Below are 11,700 nucleotides of genomic sequence, written 5' to 3' on the forward strand. Positions count from 1 at the left end.
TAGATGAGTTGTTGCTTCCTTAACCAAAAGTTTTGAATTCAAGCTTTGAGTATGAAAAAATCTTTGGTAGGGAGCGCTTCCCCCAAATGGGGCTCTATGCGGCATAAATACATACTAGTCAGGCTCCAACGCAAATATCGAACACCAAAGTATAGAAAAAAACAAAACAAAAAAAAGATTTGTTGACTAGCTTCTTCTGCATTACTAGAAGCCTTACTAAACTCATTATCAGTTTTTATTAAAGTGAAAAGATACTTTTGCCATTCAAACGTTGTAGTATTAATTCTAATACAACTTATACAAGCAATATGAGAATAAGAGTGTATCTAAACACTAAAATGCCCATAAATTGAGGAATCTCTATATCAATCAGTGCATTAGTACTTACTGTGCTAGTGCACCATTCCCTACCCACCCCACATTCCTTCAACAAGCAGGCACCAAGCAAGTATATGCATATCCTAAATACATTGCTTTTCCAGTAATATATATCTATCAGAAAACATTTTCTGCAATACAAGGAGAATTGAAGGGGTTGGTTACTGTCTCTATGACCCCCAATAAGAAAAATTGCATATTAAGCATTATCACTGATGCATGGACAGCATAGAATTTTACTTTAAGGCTTTAGAGGAGGTGGGGGGTGGGATCAACATGAGGTCTATAGTTTGAATCATTTAACTCCAACAGAGGCCATCAAGTCTTCATATTCAGGATCATTCTCTTGTTTTTCTGCCATTGCTGGATTACCACCAGGATGAGGATGTCGAGGGACAGATGTGGGCGAGAAGGGGTCATATATTTGATGTGCTCCAGAGGAGCCAGAGGCAGGCCTAGCATGACGGAAGAAGACATTGTTGGGAGCCTCAAAGTTCTGTGGTCGAAGCATGGCATTTGGATTATTTTGCTGAAGAGGCATGGAGTTCACTCTAGGAGGGAAGGAACCTACATGATTTGGAGCTGGCCTAAAGTTCATAGGTTGCATTTGAGGGACAGTAGGTGAAGCTATACCCTGATTTGAAAATGTCGGATGCCTAAATTGAGGGAGAGGGCCAGCAGGTCCTCGAGCAAAGTCAAGTGACATAGGTGGTCCTGGCTGACTAATCTGATTGTTTAATTGGGGTCTTTGAAATCCTTGAATGACAAGTGGGGGATTTGGATTGTCTATTGCTGGTCGTAGATGAGGGCGCATCATTTGGTTCGAAGGTGAAAGTTCCTGAGATCCAAATTGACTAATTAGCCTGGAAGCTGCTGGATTCTGTGAATGGTGAGGCTGGAATGTAAAATCGCTATTGGGCTGCAGTGGATTTGGAGTTACAAAGGAAGTAGGTCTCATAGAATTAATATTAAGAGAACTTACAGGAACTGGATTAGGTGAGAGATTTGGATTGATTGGTTGTCCACTAGACACAGAGTGGTTCAAGAAATGTGCAGGGGTAGATCCTGAAGATGGACGCAATGGAGGAGGCATATGTGCTGATGGAGATGGTCCAGATGATTGGGGTGCTAAATTATGTCCCTGGAAAACATCTATATGCGGAGCTGCAGAGACACCCATTGGGCGTGAAGCAAGATGATGACTTCCTTGAGGGGAAACCGTGGGGGGAGCCATGGCAATCATGTTGCTTGGACCTTGACCTGTCTGGTTGTTCCATGGTGACTGTGACCATCCAGGGGAGTTTCCAGCTGGGGTCAATGGTCGGTCTGGATATGCTGTAGGAGGGACAGACTGAGGTAATGCAGACATTACTGGTCTGACAACTTGCGGAAACCCTGTTGGACTCGGTTGGCCCTGAGAAAATTGAGGCAGAGTCATATTGGGTTGAGGTGGTGTAGACCCTAAAGATGGTATAGGATGTCTAAGTCCACCAATTTGTCCAAAATGAGAGGAAGGCATATATTGCTGCTGCATTAGCGGTGCCTGTGGGCTAGAGTGAACAAAAGGGTTTCGAGGAACTGAACCAAAGCCATCTTGCATACCATGTGGCGGACCAAAGGGTGAGGATGTATTTGACAAGTTGGTAGGTGACGGTGATACTTGGTGAGTGTTGCTGACCAGGGATGCTGAAGAAATCCCGGAGTTAGCGGGTCCTGGAAATCGAGGTACAGGATTCTGAGATGTCGGTCCAGGAAACCATTGCCCTTGGTATGGCTGAAAATGACTTTGAAGTTGAGCAGGTTGTGCTCCAAAACCTGGTTGAGCCATCCCTTGATTTACTACAGGAGGAGGAGTCGGGGCAGGTGTTGCTTCAACGGAAATAGTTTCTCCATCACCTGAGGCTTTTGTGGTTGTGGCCGCAGGAGTCATCTGAGAACCAAATGGAACACTTAACTTTATGACACATACACCAAAAAAAAGAGAAACTGAATTGCCGCATTGGTATTCACAGTAACACCAAGTAAAACACCATACTACTGTGTACTTACTGAAGCTGGGGTAACCAGAAGTTCAATTAAAGCAACTGCAGCATCAACCTTTTCATATGTCTCCGCTGATACTTGGACATGCATTTCCTCATAAGCACCAGAGTCATTTTCACCAGAAGTAACTTCTACCTGGGGACAGATTAAAACACCCGTCAATTTTCAAGAAATCAAGGTGAACAATAGGTATATGTCGTTGCAGCTCATACAGGAGACTTGACAATCCAGACATGATAATCTAATACTAGGAGCAAGTAGAACATAGATTGCATATAAACTACAGTTTATAGGTGTCTCCAGCCTAGTCTACACAACATACCCAGCGTGATCCCATAAATAAGGCCTGGGGAGGATGGGGTGTACGCAGACCTTACCCCTACCTTGGAAAGGTAGAGAGACTTTCGGATAAGACCTTCGGCTCGAGAAAAGCATTCAAAACAGGTTTGAAAAATACCAAGAATGCAAAGCTATAACCAGAGTATTGGTCATCAGCAATTGTACAATTAGATGACACACTGAATATAAATATACACGATGGATTGAATTAGGGACTTTACCTTCTCTCCAGTATCTGCTTTAATAACATAAACCTTTACTTGAGCTCCAGTTTCCTGGTTTTCAGTACAATCAGAAACACTCAATATTGACCAGGAACACTATTTTACTATGCAATCAACTAAAATAAGTAGAACTCCAAGGTCTTGGATGCTAGAAACAATTACCTTTTCCAGTTGCTTATGAGCAGGACCAAAAATCAAACCAATAAAATTGTACCCGGGATGTTCTTTGATCTGCATTGAGAACAAATAGAGATGCCTCATGAGGATCTATCACTTCCCCTTTTGGTGAAAATACGGATAGTCTTACTCCGTGTCAGTAACAGATGGAATAATGTCATGTCTCTTGATTAATATTTAATATGCTTTCAGATTTTTGTGCTTGTATCATACAGCTTGACCTTCTAAAAGGACAACAAAGTCAGTAATAAAATAATGTCATGGCTCTTAATTACTATATCTTCTACAGTTTTAAGTTTGTCATATAGCTTGACCTTAAAAAAGTACAAAAACTTGTGCAAATAATAAGGCCAAATAAGAGGTCAGATAGTTTCCATCTGCATGATTTACATTGAAGAACTCGCAGGAGTCACTTAAAGATGAATCAAAAAATGAAACCATTTATAGGTAGCATTTTAGGAATATATCACAAGTTCTACACTATCTGGATACCGATTACAGGCTACAGTTTGAAATACACAAGCACGTGAGATGCTTAGCCAGGTGAATACCCTGTACTAAACTTGAACTAAATTTCCCTGTTAAACAGTAAAACATGGCTTACAACTAAATCGAATCATTAAAACCCTTAAAACATAAACTAAGAAACACCTAGCTCGTGGCAGTCAGAATCAGTATATAATAAAAGACATGACAATGAATAAGTGCACATCTGCCATTTCATATCTAAACCTGCTCTTTTTTGCTGTGGGAGCGTGGATTGGTGGGAGGAGAAGGACAACTAATAACAATTTTCTCCACAAGTCTCCCATTAATCCATAGTTTGTCTAACTTGTTTTGCAAGGCCAGGCCATCATTCTCATTGATATCAACACATATTCAAGTTTTATAAGAATGTAAATGTAGTTAATAGAGTAGTAATTTTAAGCCGAGGAGAAGTGTAATCCAATGCAATACAGATGATCCTTAATCTTGTTCCAGTTGATAAGAATTCTAAAATTTTAAGAATCAACACACAGAACCCAACGGGAGAACTATTGGAACGAGAAAAAAAGAGAAAGAGCACAAAGTGCCAGAAAACTGGGTTTAACTTACAGGTACTGGAATTTTTGCCTCCTTTGGTACAGGCTTATAACCAGCTGGTGGCTTATAACTGGGATTCAGTTTTAGAATCTCCCCTGGACATGAATAAAAACAGATAAGATGTATGGTGTATTTGATAATGGAAGAGTAAAAGTCAGTGACTCCAGGGATCAATCATAACATACCAATGATTTCCCGTCTTTCAAGTTCCAGTGATCTCACATTCTACATCCACAGAAGACGTCAGCTTTAGAAGCTAACCCAAGCAAAATTTGCAACTAAAAGTTTAATGATTTAATTTACCTCATCATTAGGTTGATGATCTGAAGACTCGTGATCTTTAGCAGGAGAGGCTAATAATGAGTCTTTGCTGCCTTCTCCCTCCAAACTCCTAGAATTCAGTAGTTGTGTTATTTGATCCACACGACTCTGCCCAAAATTTGTAAGGCAGCAATATCACTTAGTGGCACCTGGAGTAGGAAATTAATAAAAGCAATTCACACAGAATTACACTGTCTTTTAGGACCCAATGGACAAAGGGAAATTATTAACGGCCACCGAGCCATACTCCATCAATATAATTGAGGCCATAAATGCATGGAAAACGTTTTTTCTTGGGGGGAAGTTGATAGAGTTATGAAGTTCTTCAAGAAACGATCAAACTGAGAAGAACAAGAAAACCATGGATGATTCTCATGTCGCACAAATTTATGTGAATGTAATTACAGTTTATTTCTATGTTGCTCGAACTACCCTAAAATGTTGCCGCACCCATGTCAAGTCCTCCAAAAATGCACTACTTTTGAAGGATCTGCCATGCACCCGTCAACATTTTTGAGGAGTACGAGCAACATACTTTATTTTCAGCTGTTTGATCAATGTAACATAATATGTATACATATTGCATATATACGCATGTAAATGTGCAGTGCAGTTACGCATAACCTAACATGGTAAAACAAAACTTATTACTGTTTTGGAGTTCCCTTGTCCATGTTGTGGATTTCTAAAAGAAAGGCATGCCCTGTTACGATTCTCTGTATCTATATGAGAAACACATGCATAGATGTAATATTAAGGATCACAAAACATAAAGCACAAAAAAGATTGTGTAATCTCAACACGTCCCTACGATGTTGAGTTTGGAACTAATGTCAGATTGTTTTCTTCTGATGAAGAATATAAAGGTCATTTCTTCCTGATGCAAGAAATTATAACGGAACTTAAAAAAAAAAAACTAGAAAATAAAATGTTCTTTTAATAAAGTATTACTTTCAATATATCTCTCAATTTCAAGAAAAAGCTTAAAAAAGGAGAGAAAATGTAAATAGGTATATATTGCAAAGCATTCTAAAGCACCTGATATGCCAATGCTCTTGCTTTTCTGACAGTAGTATCCTGTGTGAGATCAGGACCCCATTTGGTTTTCCTTTGCACCTGTTTAGTGCTATCTTCATTTACAGAATCACTAGCTCCTTTTTTTCCTACTCGAAATACCGGAACCAATGAACCTGCTAACTTGTTTTTTGGTATCACAAATCCAGTTTTATTGGCAAACATAGAGATCTTTGGGCCACTCAATGGTGTTGCAGATGAAGCAGCCGTCTGAATGTGGCTAGATGCCTGCTCAAGTTTTGTGCTCATGTTTACTTTTAAGAACACCCAGTACTCGGTATATTAACACCTGCATCAAGAAATCAATCCAATGTGATTCATAGCCAATTGAAAACAAACAAATGATTCAAGAAAAAAAACATTAAAATCTAAGTAACCTATCTAATATTTTATCCAATTCTGACAGTAAGTAATTAAACCATTAGATAGCTAAATCAACAGAGATTAGTTCAACAGCTCACAGATACAAAACATAGGCAGCTATTTGAAACTCCACCCAATACCACCAAATTAAGCTAGTAAAAGCTACATTATAACTACTACTTGTGCTATTACTACACGTACAAGGAAAAGCATTTCCCCTTGTAGCAGATAGATATTACAACATACAAGAGCTCTTTATCCTTTTACAACATAAGGAGCTCTTTACGATTCCGTAGCTAGTAAATCTTTAAGAAAAACCAACTAAAAATGAATGAGGCAGGTCATCAGTACACTTTAGGCCTTAACGAATCTTCCATAGGCTTTACCTAGAGCACATAACTGCCACAATATAGGCAAAGTCAGGAGAATAAGAAACATGAAACAGACCACTAATTAATGGACCAAGTGAAGTGCATCAAGGACGGGAATGGAGAACTATTACATGTTGTTTCATTTGTTTTGTTTATCTTGCTATTTTGCTGCCAGTTTTTTTCTTTCTATCATGCTTAGATTACATTTGTTTTGAGCCGAGGGTCTACCGTAAATAGTCTCTCTACCCCACAAAGTTGTGGGCTAGGGTAAGGTCTACGTACATTCTACCCTTTCAAGGCCGACTTGTGGGATTAACATTGGGAATATTGTTGTTTTCAGGTCTAAGCCTTGACACCTCTTATAACTGAAATTTTCAGTTTTGATTAATGGCTCTCCCACAGGTTTCTTCTCATCTGAGAGAGGCTTGAGACAAGGGGATCCATTATCTCCTTTTCTCTTTATCTTGGCAATGGAGGGTCTCAATGATATGCTAAGAACAGCCCAGACAAACAGCTGGATAAGGGGTTTCAATGCAAACATGGGGGATAGACAGAGTCTAGCTATCTCACATCTCCATTATGCAGATGACACGCTAATATTTTGTGATGCAAACATCAGTCAACTGAAGTTTTTAAGAATAATATTGATATTGTTTGAGGCAACTTCAGGTCTACACATTAATTGGGGCAAAAGTTACATCTATCCAGTCAATGAGGTACCTAGAATTGACAGTCTGGCAAATATTCTGGGAGGAAAGATAGGGGAGCTGCCCACAATATATTTGGGAATGCCTCTAGGAGATAAGAGCAAATCAAAAGGCATATGGAACAATGTACTGGAGAAAAGCGAGAAGAAGCTTGCCAATTGGAAAAGTCAGTATTTATCCCTGGGTGGCAGAGCTACTCTCATCAACAGTGTTCTTGATGCTTTGCCTACCTACATGATGTCGGTGTACCCTATGCCAACAAGTGTAAGAGACAGATTAGATGCCATTAGAAGAAATTTTCTTTGGCAAGGAAACTGCGATCCAAATAAGCACAAGTTTCACTTGGTCAAGTGGAATGAAGTTTTAGTCAGCAAGAAAGAAGGGGGACTAGGAACAAGGAATCTGAAAATACAAAACCACAGCCTGCTAATGAAATGGCTGTGGAGATTTGCATCACAAGAACAGTCGCTGTGGAAAGACACCATTAAGGCTAGATATGGAATGGAGACAAGGTGGATCAGCAACATAGCAACACAACCATATGGCACCGGAGTGTGGAGGACAATCAGGAATCTATGGACAAAACTTATAAACAAGTGCACAATTAAGATAGGAAATGGTGGAAAAACTCTATTTTGGGAGGAAGTTTGGGCGGGACAAGCTTCACTTAAAGCTAGTTTCCCTGACCTATTCAGCTTGAGTCTACAGAAAGTGGCCACTGTCAAAGAAATGAGAGATGCTCAAGGTTGGAATTTAAAGTTCAGAAGACCTTTAAATGATTGGGAGGTGAATAGAATGGTTGAATTTCTAAATGTCCTGGAACGATACAAGGAACTCAGTAACAGAGAAGACAAACTGTTATGGGCTCCAGATACACAGGGGAGATTCTCAGTTAGAACAGCTTACAGAAACTCACAGAGGACGCACACTCAATCAAGCGGAAAGTTAAGGTGCCCTTCAAGGTGGCCTGTTTTACTTGGCTCTTAGCAAAACAAGTTGTTCTCACGCAGGATAACCGTATGAAGAAGGGCCTCGATTTGTGCTCCAGATGTTTTTTTTGTGAATGTGAGACAGAGACAATAAATCATCTCTTTTTACACTGTAAGGAGACAGTGAAACTTTGGCAAATTTTCATCAATAAAAGGGGCATCAGTTGGTCTATGCCAGGAAACATAAAGGAAGCTTTGGCATGTTGGAATCGGGATGGAAATCAGTCGGGGCATAGGGAGAGATGGAAGATTGTCCCAGCCTGCATTTGGTGGACTATTTGGCTGGAAAGGAATCAAAGATGTTTTGAGAACAAGAGCTGCTCTATGGAGAAGATGAAGCTGAAATGTTTAGCTCTTTTCTATTTTTGGTGTAAACATGAATATCCTCATGAAGATGAGGATATCACTAGTATGTTAGAGTCCTTAAGGAGTTCATAGGAAAACAGCAACACTTTTGTATTTCTGATTGTAAGTATTACTGGAATACATCCTGAGTATTCCTGTGTTTATAATACAAGATACCTTTTCAAAAAAAAAAAACTTGCATATATATATATATTCTTTGTTTATAACTCAAAGACCTAAGTTCAAGCTGAAATACGAATAATGTGCACACCAATTCTCCGCCAATCTTCACAATCTTGTTTCTTCAGATGCATTTTTTAAAAACAGAAAAATGCCTTTTGTACAGCTTAGTTCCTGATCAACTTGCGTTGCTATGGATTCAATATACATGAGCTTACAATGATGATGATGTTTGAATACATAGTACGCACATAACTAATTACAGAATTGAGAATTCTATGACCCCTGATTTTCTACTATAACTGCTATAAAACCCTAACTTCAGAAGATGCTCCTAAACAGACATAAAACTCAAAACAAACATTTAAAACTGTGAACACCCTAATGCCAGTGTTATTGCATGTATGGCCAAGTACTTTTGAAGATTAACTGTTTGTGTTTGGGAAATTAATTTGAAAAGCACTTTTGTCAATATAAGAGCAACAATTTGTGCTTGTCCAAGGTACCAAAAGTGCTTCTTCCAGGGAAGAACCATTTTTTTTTCAGCTTCTACTACTAGTCACAAACACTGACTTTTCCATTAAAAGCTTGGCCAAATATCTCAACTCTCTAAAATAAGCACTTCAAAGAAGAAACTTTTGGCTTCCTAGAAGCTTGGCCAAACATGCTATAAATCTAGTGTGCATACATAGTTCTTTTTTTGTTTTGTTTTCTTTTTCCCCAAAGGTTACATAGCATACAACTCTTCATGAACAGATGGGGATATTAAGATACTGTATCATCCATCAACTAACCCCCATCAAACAGATTGTAATATCACAAACTGAATTTCCCACTTTCCTCAAACATAAATGAAACAAAATCCACAACATTAAAACTTTCATTTTCCATACCAAACCCCCAAACCATTTCATACAGAAAGGAAACAACATATTTTGGAATAGCACAAGAACAATAACAACATGCCCCGTGTAATCTGGAGAGGGTAGAGTGTAAGAAGACCTTACCCCAACCTCATGGAGATAGAGAGGTTGTTTCCGAAACACCCTCGAACAAGTGCTCAAATCAAAGTATTTATGAAAAAAGGGAATACGGCAGTGAAGAAAGCACTACAGAGCATTCAGAAAAAACAAACAAAACAACAGCGAAATAATGTGGTAATAGAAACACAATAGATAACAAATGGTAACAGATATCAGAAGCAAGAACCTACATGTATAACACTAACACTACGCCAGATACAGTGCTCCCAGACTCCCACCAAGCCTAATCCCACCATAACGCAAGTCAAAGTTTAACTACGTACTACTCTTCTACCATAATCCACTACCTCCATACTCTCTTATCTAAAGTCAAGTCCTCATTAAGTCAAAGCTGAATAGCACAAGAACAAGGGGGAAAAAATTGAATCTTGATTTTACAAAAAAAACAAAAAAAGGAAGAAAAATATAGACAACAACAAACCACCCATAACCAAAGAAAACCTTTAATATCAAAAACCCATGTCACATTTTTACTAAGAAAGAGAAATACAAAACCTCAAAAGAATCACTTGAACTGAACTTTTCCACTTTCCACTTTCCTCAACCACATAGGAAGCAAAATCTACAACATCCAAACCTTCATTTTTACAAAATCAAACTACCAAACCATTTCACACAGAAAGAAAACAGCAATATTTAACAACAGCACAAGAACAAAAAACTGAATCTTGAAACGTATAACAACAAAACCACCCATAACCCCTCATGAAAAACCTTAAATATGACAACCTCATGTCATTGTTTGCACCAAAACGCAGGAAAAAACACATTTTTTACCGAGAGAATCGCTAGAAATGTACTCTGAGGATTTCGGAAGAATCTTGTATGAAAATTGAAGCTTGAATGATTGACGAGTAACGAGCGAAGAACTTTGGGTTTTTTGGGGTTAATGGAAGAGGGTTTATGATTCTATTGGTCCATTTTTTATTTTATTTTTTATATATGGTGTTCGGGTCAGCTTGAGTACATCTCGATTAATTTCATATGATATATGTCATCTTTCACGAGCAACACGTACTAGATTGCTTAAATATGGATAAAGATTTTGTCGGAGTGGTAACTATAGTTTGATTTCGTGGTACTTTTCGATTAGAATCTAAATTTAGTTACGCCACAAAGCAAATATTGAACATGAAATGGAAAATTAAAAATATTAGTCTTGTGACTCTCATCCAATTTTTCAAATATAATAGACAATTACCTTTATGTGAAATTTTTTTGCTCGAATTTTGATTTAATCGTGGCTCAAAGAAAATATCAAACACCACATGAAAAACAAATATTATCCAAATATAATTAACAATTCCTACGTTAGAAAAGATTTTATTGTCCTTTAAAATGGCTCAGTTGGTTTGAAAGATGATAGAACCAATCCTCTCTCAATGACCATTGAATCGAGTTTATAGCGTAAAACTTGCCTAGTGCAACTCAAAAATCTATTTAAGTTGGACTCCAATACATACGGTATGCCGAATACCATATTAAAAGGAGGAAAAAATGAATATTGTCCGAAGAATTAACAATCTTGTTTCCTTATAAAAATCAATTGACATATTTTAGTATAATGTCAAATTTACATCTATTTATATTTATTTATCTATCAATCCATTAGTTTTTTATCCTATTCGATTTTTCCTTTTAATTTTCTTCAAATAGTTTAACTTATTAAAAAAAATAAAAATTGTCGAACTGTGGATACTTTTTCGATAACATTTATGACACTACAAATGCAAAATGGGTGAATGTGTTGTTTTAAAAGTAAAAAGATCATTATAACCATAAATTATACGAACATATAGCCCGAAGCATCCCATGTTCAAGTAGGAAAGAAGAGTCACACCCCAAAATGGTGAAATGTAGACCATCTGCACTAATAAAAGCATATGTGATTCCACGACTTTAGCTCGTGACTTATAAATTATACGGAGATAATTTTACCATTGCTCCGTCCGGAGTCCTCTTCATTTCTGAAAAAGTCATGGGAAAAAAAATGAACCTCATCAAGTAATTCAGTGCACAAGTATCAAACGTTTACAAAGGGTCCAAGAAGCCTGAAGGGCCGG

At 37.9% G+C, this 11,700-nt stretch overlaps 1 protein-coding gene across 3 annotated transcripts; it reads right to left on the reverse strand.

Annotated features, from left to right (window-relative positions):
* Positions 1-359: 359 nt before the first annotated feature.
* On the reverse strand, positions 360-10,540 carry LOC125868171 (uncharacterized). 3 transcript variants are annotated; one of them, XM_049548798.1, is made up of 9 exons: positions 10,415-10,540; positions 5,604-5,928; positions 4,548-4,673; positions 4,430-4,469; positions 4,257-4,339; positions 3,147-3,215; positions 2,982-3,035; positions 2,428-2,556; positions 360-2,308 (listed from the first exon to the last, which is right to left on the reverse strand). In XM_049548798.1, the coding sequence occupies exons 2-9, from the start codon at positions 5,886-5,888 to the stop codon at positions 674-676; spliced, it is 2,421 nt and encodes an 806-aa protein (XP_049404755.1). In that variant the 5' UTR covers positions 5,889-5,928; positions 10,415-10,540; the 3' UTR covers positions 360-673. The 3 variants fall into 3 exon arrangements, with proteins under 3 accessions (XP_049404755.1, XP_049404764.1, XP_049404747.1); XM_049548807.1 differs by having other exon boundaries at positions 10,438-10,529; XM_049548790.1 differs by lacking the exon at positions 10,415-10,540 and adding an exon at positions 10,133-10,304.
* Positions 10,541-11,700: the final 1,160 nt, after the last annotated feature.

The sequence above is a fragment of the Solanum stenotomum genome, chromosome 1 (assembly GCF_019186545.1).
Source record: "Solanum stenotomum isolate F172 chromosome 1, ASM1918654v1, whole genome shotgun sequence".
Lineage (NCBI taxonomy): Eukaryota > Viridiplantae > Streptophyta > Magnoliopsida > Solanales > Solanaceae > Solanum > Solanum stenotomum.

Excerpts from the sequence above, each read along its gene's own strand:
- LOC125868171 (XM_049548798.1), bottom strand. The coding sequence starts at position 5,888 with ATGAGCACAAAACTTGAGCAGGCATCTAGCCACATTCAGACGGCTGCT. Across the intron at positions 4,674-5,603 it reads CAAGAGCATTGGCATATCAG|AGTCGTGTGGATCAAATAAC; the intron begins GTGCTTTAGAAT and ends AATTTTGGGCAG. Across the intron at positions 2,309-2,427 it reads TTCTGGTTACCCCAGCTTCA|ATGACTCCTGCGGCCACAAC; the intron begins GTAAGTACACAG and ends TTTGGTTCTCAG.